The sequence below is a fragment of the Dermacentor andersoni genome, chromosome 3 (genome assembly GCF_023375885.2).
Source record: "Dermacentor andersoni chromosome 3, qqDerAnde1_hic_scaffold, whole genome shotgun sequence".
In the NCBI taxonomy this organism is placed as follows: domain Eukaryota; kingdom Metazoa; phylum Arthropoda; class Arachnida; order Ixodida; family Ixodidae; genus Dermacentor; species Dermacentor andersoni.
This window is the reverse complement of record NC_092816.1, coordinates 121805547-121825156: the sequence shown is the minus strand read 5'-3', so window position 1 is coordinate 121825156 and position 19610 is coordinate 121805547. Positions and strand designations below refer to the sequence as shown.

Genomic DNA, 19610 nt, shown 5'->3' with positions numbered 1-19610 from the left:
TTTGCAATGTGTGAATAATTACTTTGCCAGCTTGTCATCTTATGTGATTAGTCCAATAAAAATAACCTGTTGTTAATCTTAATAACTTGTTGCCTTTCCAGTGGCTTTGAATTCTTCCCCCCAAGGCTCCAAGAACCAGCACTCATCCCCTGCTACCACCAGCCACTGCTCATACATTCCCTTGTACGAAATAAATTTGATCTAGAAGCTCGTGCCTCTTGAATCTTTTTCCACTTGCAGATTTGCTGCTACGAAGCAGCTGTTAAGTTTTATGGTGTGAATCGTAAAAATAAGCTTTGCATAAAATGTGTGCATGTGAACATTTGAAATGCGTTTACATTTACGTGCCTGCACCGCATATATAGAAAACGTGCAGCTGCTGTGAACGACGTTTAGTGATTAATGACGGTCAACGGTCACTCACATAATTGCAGGCACGATAGTTCTGCTGGCGGCATTGATTATTCGTCTCGTTTCGGCAGCCAAAATGTGCTCACATGTCTGCCACACGGCTGTGAAGTTTTCTTAAAACACCTTTTAAAACTTTTCTTTTGTTCCGGCTCCGCGAGAAAACTTCATAGACGTACCGAAAAACATTGCACCGCTTTTTGTTGCAAGGTAATGTGCGTTTGCACGCGAACTTTTGAGCTGTTCGAGCCACGGGCGTAGTCAGGATTTTATTTCGAGGGATCGAGGGGGGTCCTATTGTTTATATGTACATTCGTGCGTGTTGTTGTATATGTGCGCGTATATATTTACACACAAACTAAAAATTTCGGAAGGTTGGCGCCTCTCCGTCTACGCCAATCTTCGAGCTTTGCCTGCAATAAAAAGTGTCACCTTGCTTAGCGCTTGCGTACAGTTGTCGCATGTAGCTCGCGGCCAGCAGACAAAAAAGCAAATGGAACACCGCGCGGCATTTGCCTCCTGCGCGCCCGAGGAGTCGCTTCACTGCAGAGCTGGATCATAAACCAGACCTATGCGCAACTCTGCTCCCTGCGGGAGCATATACAGGAACACTAGGGTGAAGGCGTGCGGACGTCTCCGCCCTTTGAATCGGGCGGCGGCGGCGTGCGCCACCTAGCCTTGAATGGTACTATAAGCATGCATACCTATGTATTTACTCCTTTACTTTTGCGTTGATATTATCCACCAATCAGATAGCCTCCGTTTAGTCATTTGTACCTGTTCAAAGTCTATTTTACTTTCACTGTCTTTAAAACCCAAAGCTTTGAATAGTTCTCCGTTACATTCAACTGCAGGGTGAAGTTGTTTACAAGCGAGTATCTGGTGTTCAGCCGTTTCTTCCGCCTCTCCACACGCCCCGCACAACAGATCTATCTCCTGGTATCTGGCTCGGTACGTTTTAGTCCGCAGTACACCTGTCCGGGCCTCAAACAACAATGGGCTTCCCTTAGAGTTATCGTAAATATTTTCTTTGGCTATTTATTGCTTAAACGTCCCGTATCCAGTTCGGTCGCAGCCCCTTCGCACAATTTTGCACACGCGGCGCCTCAGCGGAAGACTGCCGTTCGGCTCACTCGAGCATTGTGTAGTACACTCTGCACCTGCCCGTCTAGGTATAACACTGTGCGATTAACATTCCACCATTCGCTTTTGGCGTGTGTTGACGCTCTTCGCGTGCACTTCGTGCTGGTTTGAATAACCGCAACAGCCGACAGCCAAGAAGACGGCAGCGCTTTTCAGCTGCTGCACGCTACTACTATCCACCGCTTTGCAAAAGCACGCCGCTGCCTAAGACACGCTGGGAAAGGAAGGCCACACAGACAACGATGTCTGGTTCGATGCACTCCGATTTCTGCGAAGTCTACCTCTGCGCCGCGCCGATCCAGAGCACGGGTTCCACAAGCGTGAATATGCTGTCGTACTTCGCTTCAGCGTTCAGAAGCGTTTGCGGCAATTCGTGGGAGAAGCACTGGCTGGTGATCTTCGACTACGCCGAGGCCGCGGTACTGATCTACGACGCAGGCCAGGACAGCGATGGAGACCTGGTGGGTCGCAAGTGCTGGAAGAAGCGGACAGTCCTCAATAAGACCTACTCGTACAAGGTCAGCATATACTTCGGGGCCGGAATAATGTGGCTCATTACGATAGCAACACTAAGCAATAGAATTGTGATGTAAGATCCTGTGCGTTTTACAAAAATTGTTGCAAATGGTATGTTTATATAAAATTAGAAGCACGAAGTTTGCAAACCCGTAACAACACGGCATCAGAAGCAGATATTGCAGTTCTGTAAACTGCATCTATTAAATTATTTGAAGCCGACACATTTGGTGTACGGATATTTATCTGACGCAACGTTCTTACAATCTTTGCAAGGATTCTCCAAAAGTATTTCTCAGATATGACCCATGGTCTACTTGAGACCCACGCATATTACGCCGATTTTGTGCGCTTTAGCTCTAGTATAACATTTAAATATTCATCACAAAATTGTGATGATTTTTTTTATTGCCAAGATTGCCAATCGTGTACTGCATGGTTTTGTTTTTCAGAAAGTTTGGAATTTTCTAAGGCGTTTTAGAGCCTCCAGTGTATAATTAAAATTTGTAATGGGGCTGCGTGAGAGGGCCCTTTGACCATTTCTCGAATTTTATAGCGATTGTCTTTATTTGACCATCATTTCGATTTAATTCCGCAAAATTTCCCAGAGATTAATCCCGAACACTGCTTACGGCGTTTCTGAAGTAGCCTCAGTGTCGCTTTGCGACGTTCAACTCTATTAGAGAAATTATAAATTGCGCACTTTAGCTCCCAGAAAATGCACAGCAGGCTATCAGGGACGCTGTAGTAAAATGGCACAAAATAGAATTTTTTTATCTCCCGAGATTACGTACCGTCCACCTAAGGCTGAGCGATTTTCAGTGGCATAGCCAAGGGGTGGCAAACAAGACGTTGACAAGCAAAGCAACACAACGTGTGAGAGGGGCGTATGGAAGCGACTGAATTTTGCGATCACACCTTTTTGCACACTTCAAGAGCTGCATAGTAATGCAATTGATAGCGACATGAGCACCCTCTTACTAGCCGAGGCTGAAATAGAAGTATTTATTGTTCCTAATAAAACAAAAAGAGGGTTGTCTTTCTTTTTTTCGCCAGACGTATACGAGATTAGAATTTTTTCTTAATGTTGTTGAATGAAATCAAGCTGTTTCTTTGTATTAGAAAAAAATTCTTACTCAATGTTTCTTCTCTCTTCACATAGTCGAGCTTCACACGCTGCTCCCATTAGCGCCCTTGCTGTCACAATTGGTTTCGCCTGAAGCTTCGCGGCCCATTTGGTTGAACCTTGTTGGCATCACTATATACGCGATGATTTCGCATATATATATATATATATATATATATATATATATATATATATATATATATATATATATATATATATATATATATATATATATATATATATATATATATATTGTTGCGCGCGAAGGAGACCGTTTGTAACCGTTACGGATGAAGGGGACCGTTTACTTTAAGTCGCGAAGGTGAGCGCAAGAGCGGTCAGCTGGTTTATCAACTGAGCGCCGTCCTCTCCTTCCTTCTTCCACTCGGGACCGCAAGCACGTTCACTGGTCTTCGTTTTCTTCATGCGTAACATTCCTCTCGTCGCAGACGAAGCCCGCCGGGCGAGTCAATCCATGTGTCTTGACGTGAACAATTTCAAGCGGGCGACATGGACCACTTGTGTCTTGGCAGCTCTTCTACCACTCGCCGTGAGGCGAGCTATGTTATACGTGACTTCCGTGAGTCTGTTAATAATCACAAACGGTCCATCGTAGGTGGCCAAAAGCTTTGGCATAACCCGCGTTTCCGTACTGGAGTCCACAGCCAGACTAAATCACCAGGGCGATAGGTTACCGGACGGTGGCGAATGTCGCAGCGTGCTTTTGATCTGTCCTGCGATGCCAAAGTGCGCAAACGAGCAATAATACGACGAGCTTCTTCGGCGAGGCAGAGAGTCCCGGCGACAGTGGGATTTTCGTGACTGCAGAAGGGGAAAACAGTGTCGATTGTGTACCGGGGTGGCCGTGCGTACAGCAGGAAGAAAGGGCTATAGCCGGTGGTCTCGTGCTTGGCGGTGTTGAACGCGTACGTGATAAAAGGCAGTACGTCATCCCAGTTCTTGTGGTCGGATGAAACGTACATAGGTAGCATGTTTACAATTGTTCGGTTGGTGCGCTCCGTAAGCCCATTCGTTTGTGGATGGTATGGTGTCGAGTGACGCAAGTGGGAATCACACAAACGAAGCAGCTCCTCTACGACGTCTGCTGTGAATTGTCGTCCACGGTCGCTGATGATCACGCGAGGCGGACCATGTCGCAGGATCACATATTGCAGCAGGAATGTTGAAACGTGAGTGGCAGTTGCGGAGGGCACGGCCGCCGTCTCGCAGTAGCGTGTGAGGTAGTCGACGCAAACAACTATCCAACGGTTTCCCTTGGCTGATTTTGGAAATGGGCCTACGAAGTCAATGCCCACTTGGAAAGGCGTGCTTGGAGGCGGGATCGGCTGCAGAAGACCTGCTGGAGCAGTAGATGGCCGTTTGTGGCGCTGACACTGCATGCAGCTGGCCACATACGTCTCAACAGATTGTCGCATTCCAGGCCAATAAAAGCGTTCCTGAATCCGGTAGAGCGTCCTCGCCGAACCTAGATGGCCAGACGTAGCGTCGTCGTGCATAGCATTCAGAATCGCTGTGCGAAGGCTCTCCGGCACCACTAGGAGAAAACGTGCGCCAGTGCTGGAAAAGTTCTTCTTATAAACACAGAAATGGTTTGCTGTCGTCGAGGCGGTCGTAGCGGTGGAGAGCGGTGTTAATTTATCGTCTTTTCGCTGTTCGGTTTTGAAGCAGTCGACGTCTGGAAAACGCGGCGACACAGAAGCCACGAGGTGATCGAAGTCGTCGGCGTCACAGTCCGTAGTACTAAGTGGCATACGCGAGAGACAGTCCGCATCAGCGTGTCGTCGACCACTCTTATAAGAGACGGTGAAGCTGTATTCTTGCAGTCGGAACGCCCAGCGCGCAAGGCGGCCACAAGGGTCACGAAGATTCACAAGTCAACACAATGAGTGGTGGTCGGTGACCACTGTAAAGGGGCGTCCATACAGGTAAGAACGAAACCGCTGAACCGCAAATATTACCGCGAGGCATTCTTGTTCCGTCACAGTGTAATTCTGCTCGGGCCTACTTAATGAGCGGTTTGCATATGCGATCACGTGTTCGCGGTCACCGTAGCGTTGAACTAGGACGGCACCAATACCTATGCCACTGGCATCCGTATGGAGTTCTGTCGGAGCTGAAGGACTGAAGTGTTGAAGAACCGGTCATGACGTCAGCAGGAACTTCAACTGACGAAAAGAAGAGTCGCACTCCGGAGTCCACTCAAAGGGGGTGTCCTTTCCTAGCAGGCATGTCAGCGGATACGCAACGTCGGCGAATTTAGGAATAAATCGGCGGAAATAGGAACAAAGCCCCAGAAAACTACGGAGCTCCTTGACACAGCGCGGTGCACTGAACGCTTCAACGGCTGCTGTTTTCTGGGGATCAGGGCGGATGCCATCCTTGTCGACGAGGTGTCCAAGCACAAGGGTTTGGCGGTCTCCGAAGTGGCATTTCTTAGAGTTTAAAACTAGACCAGCGTTTCTGATGCAGTTCAGGACAATATCCAGACGCGAGTTGTGTTCGCTGAAGGTGCGGCCAAAGATGACGACGTCGTCGAGGTAGCACATGCAGATGTTCCACTTCAAGCCACGCAATACAGTGTCCATAAATCTCTCGAAAGTTGCCGGAGCGTTGCACAATCCAAATGGCATCACATTAAATTCGAAGAGCCCGTCAGGGGTTACAAAGGCAGTCTTCTCCTTGTCGTCAGGATGCATCGGAATTTGCGAATAGCCGGATCTTAAATCTACTGAGGAAAAGTAAGAGGCGGAATGAAGGCAGTCTATTGCGTCATCAATACGTGGGAGTGGGTACACGTCCTTTTTTGTTACAGCATTCAAACGGCGATAGTCGACGCAAAATCTCCAAGATCCATCTTTTTTTTTAACAAGAATCACTGGAGCTGCCCACGGACTTGCTGACTCTTGTACGACTCCCTTTTTCATCATTTCGTGCACTTGTTCGTTGATAATCTGGCGCTCTGATGGTGAAACACGATATGGCTTTTGTCTAATCGGATTTGCCGAACCCGTGTTGCTGGTATGGCGCATTCGAGACGCAGGGATTGCAGGTATATTGTCCTTCTGCGCAAAATCGAATACCGAAACGTGCTTCGAAAGCACACCCACTAACGTTCGGTGTTCACTCGTGCTGAGCGATTTATTTACCATCGACAAAAGGGCCGTTTCCGAACTGTGGCCATCAGGTTCTTCCGGCACATCTGTAAGTTCAGCCACTGATAAGGACGCGTGTTCCCTGGCGAAGGCTAATTTCATGCCATCTGATAGTATAACGGGCTCCTTAGAACAGTTTACGGTCCATAAGCCAGTGCGTCCGCCTTTGATCGACACCACACCATGTGGCACCAACACATTCTTCTTCATACAGTTAAAGTGCATCGGTTCTACGGTAGCTTCGAAGCAGTCGGAATCGGCGCCGCAACAGACAACGGGAACGCAAACGGTAGATGATGCAGGTATGACCGTATCACCACAAACACACAGTGTAGTTTCGCGATCTACAGGTTTCTCCAGGAGTCCTGATGGAATCCTACCACTTAAGAATACTTTTCCTGTGCGGCAGTCGACAGTAGCACCACACTCCCGCAAGAAGTCCATGCCGAGAATAACATCATGGGTCGACCGAGGAATAATTACAAACTCTGTCGTAATAACATGGCCTCCCAAAAATACGTCAGCACTACACACACCAATAGGTCGCAACGGCTCACCACTCACTCCACAGAACTTTGAATCTTCGTCCCATTTAAACAAAACCCTTCGCCCTAACACGTGTTTAAAAGAGACACTCATGACCTAAATTGTTGCACCTGTGTCCACCAGAGCCATCACAGGGACATTATCTACAAGCACGCGCACTTTGTTTTTCAGCATCAACACAGGAGGTATTTCTGTCAGTAGCACGTCTCCAGCGACCTCACCTCCATCGGCCGCGCTAGCTAGTTTTCCGGTGACGAAGGGGACGCGGTGCGACGCAACGGTGAGGGAGAACGGGGAGCACGACGTTGCGGTGGGGGTGTCAAACTTCTGTCAGATGCTGGGGAGTGATTCCGGGAGCTGCTCGGCCAATACTCGTCGCCAGACGATACGTGTGCTGGCCACGGGGCACCGTGTGGCCGTTCGGAGGGCCGAGAAAACTCTGACGGCTGGCCATACCACGTGGTCATACGCTGGTTGCAAAACCGCGATATATCACCCGGGACACCACAGGAATAACACACCGGGAGAGGTCGAAACCTTGGTCGTTCGTCGATGAAGCGGATATTATCATTTTCCCGCGTGTAGTGGGTTGGTTCGTGGCGTGTGTCACGACGATACATCGGGCGTCGAGAAGGCGTGCGCTGAGTGCGTTGGTCATAGCGCGGAGTCGGCGGGCGTGTTGTCATCCTCTACTGTGGGGCTGCGCTGTACTCCACGGCCGCTGCGGTAACCATCGGTTGCCAAGGGGCCGAATCTGGCGCCGTCATAGCCTCTCGTGACGTGTACACGCCATGATGGTCAACAGTTGAATGCAACAACCCTTCGTGGCGGGAAAGTTCCTCGCGGACAATCTGTCGGATGGTCGAAGGAAGGTCGAGGCAAGGACTCGTGTCCACACTGGCAACCGTCGTATCGTTTGCCAACCGACCAAACTTTGGCGTAATCCGACGCATCTTGAGCGTTTCAAAAGTTCTGCGTGCCGAATGACGTCGGACACAGAACTGAGGCTCTCCTTTCCAATTAGAAAATTGTAGACATTCTCAGCCACTCCTTTCAGCAAATGTCCAACTTTATCTTCTTCCGACATGCGAGCATTGACCACCTTGCACAGCTTTAACACTTCTTCGATGTATGTTGTGCATGTCTCACCTGGTAGCTGCGCCCGTTGCGACAGTGTCTGCTCCGCACGCTTCTTTTTGGCGACTGAGTCCCCAAAACACGCCTTTAACTCGTCAACAAAATGTTCCCACGTCGTAAGCGCGTCCTCGTGGTTCTCATACCACACGAGGGCGGTATCGGTCAGGGAGAACACCACATTGGTGAGCTGAGCGGTTGCATCCCACCCGTTGGATTTGCTCACTCGTTTGTAGTGGACGAGCCACTCGTCGGCATCTTCCCCCGCTTTGCCTCCGAAGGTGGGTGGAACTCGGTAGTATGGCAGTGGACTGCTAGGCGCTGCCCTCGGAGTGGCTCCTTCTTCTGGCATGTCGAAGATGGTCACGGCTGATGGCTGAAGGCCGGCAAGTCGACGGCTTCGACGAAGCTGCGGCAGTGATGGTTCCGTTGTTGTGAGCGGTACCCAGCACCTCCACCACTTTGTTGCGCGCGAAGGAGACCGTTTGTAACCCTTACGGATGAAGGGGACCGTTTACTTTAAGTCGCGAAGGCGAGCGCAAGAGCGGTCTTGTCTTGTCTTGTGTCCCAGACAATGGCGCATACCCACTATGGGGGATTGGCCAAGAAGCAGGCGGTTTTTCGTATGCTTAGTAGTAAAGCCAAACTAGATTTAAATTGTGGAGCATGAGACTAGAACTGTAATTTAGACGTATGATGAAAATATTGTGAATTTTGATAAAGTAAGTTAACGTAAATAAATGAAATAATAGAAAATATTGATAATTTTAGAAAGTCAGCAAGTTACTCTTTTTGTATCTCTAATAAAATTGTAAATTGCAAGAAAAGCATCCCTGTGGCTTGATCCCAGTGAGGTCGCACCAAAAGAAAGAATGGTTGGTGAGGTTAGCGATAGCCCAAGTTTGGTGAATGAGTGTACTAATAATTTTCTTTGTCTTATAAAGCGGCGGCAGGAGAGAAAATAATGTTCGATCGTTTCAGGTGCACTGCAAAAAGAACATAGAGGGGACATAGCGAGACCAGACCTGTGTAAGTAAAAATTTAGAGGAGGTATACGGCATCTCAATTTTGTAAAAGAAACTTCCAATTGTCTTGAAGGACACCAATTATTATTCCATGGGAAGCCAAGATGGTGGAAATCAGAAGACGGTGTTAGTATGGATGTTGTAGAGTTTTGGGATATAGCGAAATTTCTATACCTAGCCGCGGTGACATAAGCTGATGTCGGCAAAACAGATATGATAGGGCCGTTGAGGGATGCTCGTGAGAGTGAATCGGCCATTTCATTCAAGTGTAACCCATGATGTCCCGGTACCCACAGCAAACATACTTTCCGTAAGTACGGAGGTACCATCGAACGAAAGGTTCTTTGAATTCTTGTATCTAAAGATGCAGTCAGAGCAGCTGGTTTATCAACTGAGCGTCGTCCTCTTCTTCCTTCTTCCACTCGGGACCGCAAGCACGTTCCCTGGTCTTCGTTTTCTTCATGCGTAACAATATACACGACGTCGCCTATACATATATATATTTACCAATATGGAGCCCACGAGAGAAACAGCACATTGCTCTGCAATTTGCGGTGCCACAAGCGCCATCTGCGGACCGATTTACAGGGGCCCTGAAGCACCCTTTATCGAAGCCTAGAAGTGCATACCCCGCAGCGGCGTCTGCGTCAGCAGGCGTTAGGTGTGTTGCGACATCACGTACCCGAGCACACGAGGGTTGGACCTTCCCGCGTGGAGCCGTGCGCGGCTTAGCCGTGTCCGGGTAAAAGGAGATCCTGGAGGTTGAGCTGATGCCGGGTGTTAGGACCATTAAGGCACCCCGGCGGAGGCAACACGCCTCTTCGGCCTCTGCTTCACGTAGACGGCACCTCCAGGCTGACCCACCTGGGGGAAATCGGCAGTCGCTTTTTCCTGTCCCCATCTTCATTTCTTTTCTTTCCTATCTTCTTTTACTGTACTACCATCTCTTCTCTTCCGTCACTTTCTAATTTCCTAGGGCGGCTAGGGTTAACCTTGTGTATGTGCGCTCCCTTAGGTATAATATATTAGGTTATAGTGACAATCTACGGTTAGCGCCAGCAGCCTTACGCGTTAAGTTCTGCAGCGTCCCCATGTTGGGTTCCGTGTTGGGTGGCCGCCATTGCTGCCAAAAACGAACCGAAATACTACGGGAACACCCGCATTTCCCCGCCTACTTGATCGTCACCCTCAGAAGAGATGACGCACCGAAGACTTAAGCACATGTTGCACCCGCACAGAGAGACGTACCCGAAATACCACGTTGTACACAGCGAGAACGCTGCAAAACAGGCGAGACTCATTTCACCATTCATAGTTTCAGAATCTTTTACCGAAGCCTTTGGGTCAGGTTATAAAGTGATGAAAATGGCAAGCGGAGACCTTCTTCTTGATATCCCGCAGAAAAATCAGTACGAGAAGCTAGGAAGTCTGGTGACATTTAGTAACATAGCAGCTTCTGTTACACCACACCGATCAATGAATAGCTCACGCGGAGTCGTGTCAGAGGGAGACCTTCAGGATTTGACAGAAGGTGAACTCCTTGAAGGGTGGAAAGATCAAAATGTGACCGATGTAAAGCGTATTAACCTTAGACGGGACAACAAAGAAATTCCCACCAAACACCTTGTCTTCACATTTGCATCTAGCGTTCTGTCGGAAACCATTGAAACGGGATACAGTAGACTAACTTACCGACCATATATTCCAAACCCTAGATGGTGTTTCCAATGCCAAAGGTTCGGCCATGGCTCGCAGAGCTGTCGTGGCCAAATAACCTGTGCAAAGTGTGGAGTCCAGGGCCACCCCTCCGACAACTGTTGTGGCACACCTGACTGTGTAAACTGCAGTGGTGACCATCCAGCCTACTCACGCTTCTCTCCGAACTGGAAGAAAGAAAAAGAGACAATCACCCTCAAAGTCAAGGAAAACATTTCGTTTAAGAAATGCCGTAAAAGGTGCTCACCTTTCCACAGCACACCTTATGCTCATGCGGCGCGTCGGCGGGCGGCGCCGCAGCGGCCAATGCCAAGTGCCCAGCCCACGTGCAGTGAGCAGGTACCTTTGGCCTCTGCCCCCAGGGTGGAAGTGGGTAAGCCTACTCCACCCAACCAGCAAATAGGCCAGGCTACCCTTGGGTTGCCGGCCCCACAAGAATTATCTGCAGCAACCTGCGCTACACGCAGCGATACCGCAGGACTGATAGCGACCCCGAAGGTAGGTGCAGCCAAGGCTGCTTTCACCTCCCCGGCCCCTTCCAGCGCTGGCCATAGCCGGCGCAGCCAAATCCCACAGGGAGCCCCATCGACCTCCGGGCTGGTAGGCGCAGGGGTCTTGCCTTCCGAGGCGGGACTCTCGAAAAACTTCTCGCTCGCAAGAGCGCGTGTCCGGTGCCTCAGAAGAGGCAATGGACACTACACCTATCCTCACGGCGCACCAAGCATCTAAGGAGCAGCGAGGTACCCTCGAACGCTCCAGAAAGGACAAAACACCCGTTACAGGGCCTCGAAAGGGCTCTGTTGTCCAAGGCACGACTTCTGTTTCTGTACACACAGCACCAATTTACTTTTATTATGGATACACAAATTAGTCAGTGCAACGTCAAAGGTCTTCTAAGAAACCTTGATGATGTACAAGAACTCATCCACGAACATAATCCAAGAGTGCTGCGTTTACAGGAAACACACCTAAAATCAAAACACATCAACTTTCTTCCACAGTATGTTACTTTTCGCAAAGATCACGATGATGCTGTCGCATCATCGGGCGATGTTGCCATTGTTATTCGTAAAAGCATTGCGTGTCAACTTTTACAGCTACAAACGCCTCTCGAAGCAGCGGCGCTTCGAGCTGTTCTCCTAAACAAACCTATCACTATTTGCTCGCTTTACATACCCCCACATTACAAATTAAACACACATTAATTTCAGTCCTTCGTAGATGAATTGCCAGAGCTTTCTGTTGTTCTTGGCGATTTCAATGCACAATGCTGTGGGGCGACCCTCGCGTAAATGCGCGAGGTCGTCTTGTTGAACAGTTCTTTTTTTCTTCTGGTGCGTGCCTGCTGAATAAGAAGGAACCCACATATTACTCTCTTGCAAACAGAACCTTTTCTTCAATATACCTTAGTATAGTTTCCTCGTCTATACTGCCTGAACTTGAATGGGTAGTTACCAACAACCCTGTCGGGAGCGACCACTTCGCCATACTGCTAAGAACATGTAATGAAAACGAATATCCACCACATGCTCCTAGGTGGAAGGTTGATACAGCCGACTGGGCGAAATTCCGTACTTTTATTAGTATCTCATGTGCTGACATGTTTTTGTTAGGAATTGATGGTGCTGTGAAGTATTTTAGTCTTCATAATAGATGCCGCATCTAAATCCATATCTGAAGTGAGTGGCTTGGCATGCAAACGGCGCGTCCCGTGGTGGAACGACGAATATAGGACCGCTCGTAACAAACAGATCAAAGCGTAGGGCTTCCTATGCGCCTCTCCCACTGCGGAGAATCTTAATTACCTTAAGAAAGTAAAATCCCAAGGCAGGAGAACGCGCCGACAGATCAGAAGAGAGCGCTGGAAAAAGTTTTTATCAAGTATCAACTCGCATACAGATGAGTCCAAAGGCTGGAACGGGGTTAATAAAATAAGAGGGCAACAAACGTATTCACTTCCTTTGATAAACACACAGCGCCATACTTTGAAAGGTCAGGCAGACTCACTTGGGGAGCACTTTGAGAGCGTGTCACGTTCAACTGATTATTCAAGATCCTTTCTCAAATATAAGCAAACAGAAGCGTGCAAGCCATTCATAGGAAAATGCCGACAGAGTGAACCGTACAACCGTCCTTTTAGTGTTGCCGAGTTGAGAGCTGCCTTGAGCGCATGCAAGAGCTTTGCACCGGGATCTGACAGAATCCTGTATGAAATGATCAAAAACCTACACAATGAAACGCAAGTTACATTACTCGCACTTTTCCACATTATTTGGGCTGCAGGACACCTTCCAACTACGTGGAAAGAAGCCATTGTGGTCCCTGTGTTGAAGCTAGGCAAAGACCCTTCCTCAGTGGCAAGTTACCACCCGATAGCCCTCGCAAGTTGCCTTTGTAAAATATTTGAAAAAATGATTCATCGATTTCCTTGAACGGAGCAAAATGCTTGATCCCTATCAGTGTGGCCTAAGAGAAGGGCGCTCCACAACCAATCATCATGTGCGTATTGAAGGATATATTCGTGACGCATTTGTACACAAACAGCTTTTCTTATCCATATTCCTCGACATGGAGAAGGCGTACGCTACAACGTGGCGCTACGGCATCTTGAGAGACTTGTCAGAAATGGGCATTCATGGCAATATGCTAAACCTAATAGAAACCTATTTGTCGAATCGTACCTTCCTGGCAACAGTCGGCAATGCACTGTCACGTCCTTTTATACAGGAAACTGGTGTACCCCAGTGAGGCGTGCTCAGCTGCACACTCTTTATTGTTAAGATGACAACACTTCGTGCTTCATTACGACCGGCCATTTTTTATTCCGTTACGTGGACGACATTCAAATAGGTTTTAAATCATGTAACCTCGCAGTGTGCGAGCGACAGGTACAGCATGGCCTGAACATAGTGTCAAAGTGGGCAGAGAAAAATTAATTCAAAATGAACCCTCACCCCGCAGGGGCGTCTGCGTCAGCAGGCGTTTGGTGTGTTGCGACACCACGTACCCGAGCACACGAGGGTTGGACCCTCCCGCGTGTAGCCGTGCGCGGCCTAGCCGTGTCTGGGGAAAGGGGGATCCTAGGGGTTGAGCCGATGCCGGGTGTTAGGATTTTTAAGGCCCCCCGGCGGAGGCAACACACCTCTTTGGCCTCTGCTTCACATAGACGGCACCTCCAGACTGACCCACCTGGAGGAAATCGGCAGTCGCCTTTTCCTGTCCTCCTCTCCATTCTTCGTCTATCTCTCCCACTTTTCCATCTTTCCTGTCTTCTCTTCACTTCTTATTACTTCCGTATTTCCTGGCGGCAAGGGTTAACCTTGTGCATTATGCCCAGCCTCGGGTATAGGTATTTGTTTATAGTGGGGATGTACCGCGGGCGTGCGCAGAACTGGATACTTCCCGTCCTGTGTCGTCCCCTGGTTGGGATCCATGGTGGGTGGCGGCCATCCCTGCCGAATATATTATTATTACTTATGGAATCAACTTGCCCTCCACTCCCTGATCGCTCCTTAAAGAGGGGGCGCACCGAAGATTCCTTCAACTTCATGAGTCAGAAAGAAACATTCCCAAAATACCATGTTATTCACAGTCAACATGAAAGCAAGACAGTCCGAACAATATCTCCTTTTATTGTGGCAAAATCATTGGCAAACTCCATCGGCCCAGATTACAAAGTAACTAAAATGGGAAGCGGCGATCTTCTTCTTGAACTTCGTGACAAGACACAGTACAGTAAATTGTCAAAACTAATTGCTTTTGGGGACATTCCAGTTTCAGTAGGTCCACACAGATCTTTGAACACTGTCCGCAATGTCGTCTCTGAAGATGACCTGCTCGATCTCAGTGAAAGTGAGCTACTTGAGGGATGGCAAGATCAAAATGTAGTAAAGGTCCAGAGAATAACGATTAGGCGAGACGGCAAGGAAATGCGGCAAGGCGGCAAGGCAAATGCGGCAAGGCAAGGAAACAAAACACATAATCTTAACTTTTGTAACCAGCAATTTACCAGACTCAATAGAAACAGGATACCGCAAACTCCATGTAAGGCCATACATTCCTAACCCACGCTGATGCTTCAACTGTCAGCGGTTCGGGCACAGTTCACAAAGCTGCCGAGGGCGCACTACTTGTGCAAAATGTGCATCAAACGAGCACTCATCTAACACTTGCACTTCCACCACCCATTGTGCTAACTGTGACGGGGATCACCCAGAGTACTCCCGTTCTTGCCCATCCTGGAAAAAAGAAAAACAAATCATCGAAATCAAAATCAAACTGAACCTTTCCTTCCAAGAGGCGCGCAAGCGCTTCTCGATGAACCAATCTAGTCCGTCTTACACCGATGTGGCGCACCGGTGGGCAGCGCTACATCATTCGGCGGCCGCCCAAGTCACACGGAGTGTGACGGCGGTCACGCCACCAGCCCCCCCGGCCGGAACAGCCAGCGCTGTTCGGGCCCCCTCAAACGAGGAACAGCAGACCCTCGGGCCTGTTGAACCCAGGGCCACTGCGAGTGCAGATAGGCCCACCACCCCCGCGAACGTGCCCGCTGCGCAGGCACTATCCACCGCCTCAGACGAGGTGATGGATACCAACACAAATCTGGCGTCTCAGACGCCCAAGGAACGGCGCAGCTCCTTTGAGCGCGCCCGGAAGATAGAGAGATCACGTTTCACGGGGCCGGGAAAGGTCCCGTGAGATAATCTAATCTATATTTCTTAGACACCACACAAAACACATACATTATGGATACACAGATAATACAATGGAATGTGAGGGGTTTACTACAACCTAGACGACATTAAGGAACTTTTACATAGGTACACCCCAAAGGTGCTGTGTGTCCAAGAAACACATCTTAAAGCTTCACAAACAAACTTTCTCCGACAGTATGCCATTTTCCGCAAAGACCGCAGCGAGGCCCTTGCCTCGTCGGGCGGTGTGGCAATAATAGTAGATAAGTGTGTTGCTTGCCGGCAGTTACCCCTTAAAACGCCCCTAGAGGCAGTTGCAGTCAGAGCAAAGCTTTTTAGTAAGCTGCTGACAATTGCATCTTTATACATTCCTCCCAACTGTCAACTCTCCAAAACTGAATTTGATAGCTTTATTGCGAAACTCCCGGAACCCTACATTGTCATTGGAGACTTAACTGCTCATCATACCTTATGGGGTGACTCTCGGTGTGATGCCAGAGGACGTCTGATTGAAAACTTCCTCTTCAATACAGGGGCATGTTTGCTAAATAAGAAGGAGCCAACATTTTACAGCGTTGCTAACAACACATTTTCATCTATAGATCTATCCATTGTTTCAAGTACAGTCGTGCCGTACTTGGGGTGGAAAGTACATAAGAATCCATACGGGAGTGATCATTTTCCGATTTTATTAAAGTTAAGGAAACGGGACGAATGTTATCCACATGTACCCCAGTGGAAAGCTGACTCAGCGAACTGGCAGCGATACGGAGAGCTGACATGTATGACCTGGGATGATATTCGTACGCTTAGTATCGATGATGCACTATCATATCTAACCGCATTTATTGTCGACGTAGCGTCTATATGTATTCTGCAAACAAATGCATCGCCTAATAAACGACGTGTTCCCTGGTGGAATGATGAATGTAAGGAAGCACGAACGAAACAGAATAAAGCTTGTAATCAGCTCCGTGACTCTCCGACTATCGAAAACCTTATCAGCTTTGAGAAAATCAAATCAGAAGGCAGAAGAACGCGCCGCCGTGCCAAAAGGGATAGCTGGCAAAAATACATTTCCGGAATTAACTCTCATACAGACGAAAGAAAAGCCTGGAACAGGGTAAACAAATTAAAAGGCCGCGAAACTCATCCTCTACCATTAGTAAACACACAAGCAGACACTCTTGAGGACCTAGCTGATTGTCTAGGAGCACATTTCGAGCATATATTCAGTACAGCTAGTTACACAGAAACATTCTTAAAATACCAGCGACTAGCAGAACAGCTGCATTTGGGTCGGAAAAGCACATCAAATGAAGCATGCAATCGTCCATTTAGTATGGCTGAGTTCCAGGCCTCACTGATCTGTTGCAACAAGTCCGCTCCATGAAGTGACACAATAATGTATGAGATCATCAGACACTTACACCCTGAAACCCAAAAAACACTACTGTCGCTCTTCAATTCCATGTTCTCTGCCGGCTACATTCCTTCTGCCTGGAAAGAAGCAATCGTAATCCCCATTCTCAAAGAGGGCAAGGACCCTTCCTCACCCAACAGTTATAGGCCTATAGCTCTGACAAGTTGTCTATGCAAATTATTTGAGAAAATGATTAACCGCCGCCTCATCCATTTTCTTGAAAGCAACAAGATACTCGATCCCTTACAGTGCGGTTTGAGAGGGTAGATCCACAACAGATCACCTTGTCCGCATCGAGACAAATATCCGTGATGCCTTTGTCCACAAATAGTTTTTCCTGTCCGTATTTTTGGATACGGAGAAGGCATACGACACAACCTGGCGCTTCGGAATCCTCCGTGATCCGTCCGAAATGGGAGTTCGAGGCAACTTGCTATGCGTCATTCAGAGTTACCTCTCGGATCGCACGTTCCGTGTTAGAGTTGGTAACGTTCTGTCTCGTCCATTTACGCAAGAGGCTGGTGTTCCGCAAGTTGGTGTGCTAAGCTGCACTCTTTTTGTTGTCAAAATGAACTCAATCCAGACTGCCATACCACATACTGTTTTATTCTATATATGTGGATGACATCCAGATAGGTTTCAAATCATGTAACCTAAGTATCTGCGAGCGGCAAGTACAGCTTTTCATAAATAAATTATGTATGTGGGCGGACAAAAACGGTTTCAAGCTAAACCCACAAAAAAGTACATGCGTCCTGTTTTCTAACAAGAGAGGTATACTTGCAGATCCCGCAATAGATCTAAATGGAGAGCGGCTACGTGTGACCCATGAACACAAATTTCTAGGAATCATTTTAGACAGTAAGCTGAATTTTGTACCACACCTGAAGTATCTGAAATCAAAGTGCCTCAGGACTATGAATCTGCTGAAGCTCTTATCACGTACATCTTGGGGAAGCGACAGACGGTGCCTTCAAAAACTTTACAAAAGTCTAATATTAACACGGCTTGACTACGGAGCAATAGTATATAATTCTGCTGCACCTAGCGCTTTGAAAATGCTAGATCCTACTCACCACTTAGGTATCCGCCTTGCTACAGGCGCCTTTAGGACTAGCCCTGTGTAAAGCCTCTACGTCGAATCAAACGAATGGTCATTGCACTACCAAAGGACATATTTAACTTTCTCCTACGCCCTGAAAGTTAGCTCAGATGTTAAACATCCTTGTCATTCCACTATAGGCGACTTGTCCACTGCTAGGCTGTTTCTTAACCGCCCGGCCACTAGGCCTCCTCTGTCCCTCCGGTTGGAAGCACTCTGAGAAAAAACAGGGGTCCCTCTTTTACACAATGTCCTAATGGCTCCTACACGGCTTCCACCGCCTTGGGAGTGGCAGACTATAAGATGTGACATCTCCTTCTTAGAAATATCGAAACAAGCACCTGAGGCTCACATACAGTCGCATTTTCTTGAACTTAAAGAGAAGTATTCCTGTGCCGAATATTACACAGATACTTCGAAGTCTCCTGCTGGTGTTGCTTACGCAGCTCTCGGACCCTCATTTTCAACATCTGGGCCACTAAACCCACACACTAGTATCTTCACGGCAGAAGCATACGGTATACTTTCGGCTATTGAACACAGATGACGCAGAAATGTCGCTAAGGATGTTGTCTTTACAGACTGAGAGCCCTGATTAGCTTACGAAAGCATAAGAATCCCGTTTTGAATGAGCTGTATAGTTTGTTGTGCTCCGCATATATCTGCAACCAAGCGATTATTCTATGCTGGGTGCCTGGCCATAAAGGTATAAAAGGCAACGTAGCTGCTGACGAAGACGCTGCGTCAGTGAGTTTTAGCGACACAGATGGAAATATCCCCATTCCTGCCAGAGACCTAAAGCCCTTTCTGCGCCGTAAATTGAGGAAACATTGGCAAGCAGAGTGGGATACACAAACATTGAATAAGTTACATATTATAAAACCAAGATTGCGGAATTGGATAAGTGAAAAAACAGCACGGTACAAGGAAGTACTTCATTGCCGATTAAGAATAGGACACACTTACAGTACTCACTCCTACCTCTTGACTGGCGGGGATCCTCCTACTTGTTGTAGGTGCGGCGATAGCTTGAAAGTCCTCCATGTTCTTATCCAGTGCCCTGCAATAGAAACGGAGAGGGAAAAGTATTTCCCTTCTGCATATCGGGAAGATAACCCTCTCCTTCCTGCATTTCTTCTTAGTGACGAACCGATTTTTAAACTGCAAATAGTCTTAGATTTTTTAGCCGAAACCGACATTCTGAAAATCATTTGGCCAGGGAATTTTTAGCACGTGACTAACAGCCCTGTATTCAAGGGCTCTCTTGAAACTCTGGTGTCAGTGTTGTTTTATTGCATAATGTTTTAACGACAGCCCATTGCCATAGCCCACATCATTGCCTAGTCACTGTCATTATTTTAGCAACCAGATATTCTACGCCACTTACAGCTACAGATTTTAGGCCCTTTTACAGCCATGTAACATCTACCATGACGAATTCATTGTGCACGCCATCCATAATACATCGTCAACATTACCACTTGTCATGGCGCTCTTTGGCCAAACCTGGCCCTTGCGCCATAAAACACCACACATCATCAAAATGAACCCTCAAAAAAGCTCTTGTGTTCTCTTCACAAGAAAGAGACGCCCGGTCCCGG

The 19610-nt window shown here is 48.0% G+C and overlaps 1 protein-coding gene across 1 annotated transcript in view; it reads left to right on the top strand.

The window, feature by feature from the left end:
• Window positions 1–1485: 1485 nt before the first annotated feature.
• The window catches only part of LOC129386532 (uncharacterized), a 72879-nt gene continuing 54754 nt past the window's right edge, over window positions 1486–19610 (top strand). Inside the window, exon 1 of the mRNA XM_072287287.1 lies at window positions 1486–2069. Within this exon, the coding sequence (XP_072143388.1) occupies window positions 1794–2069 (276 nt within the window). The 5' untranslated portion in view covers window positions 1486–1793. The remainder of the gene's footprint in view (window positions 2070–19610) is intronic.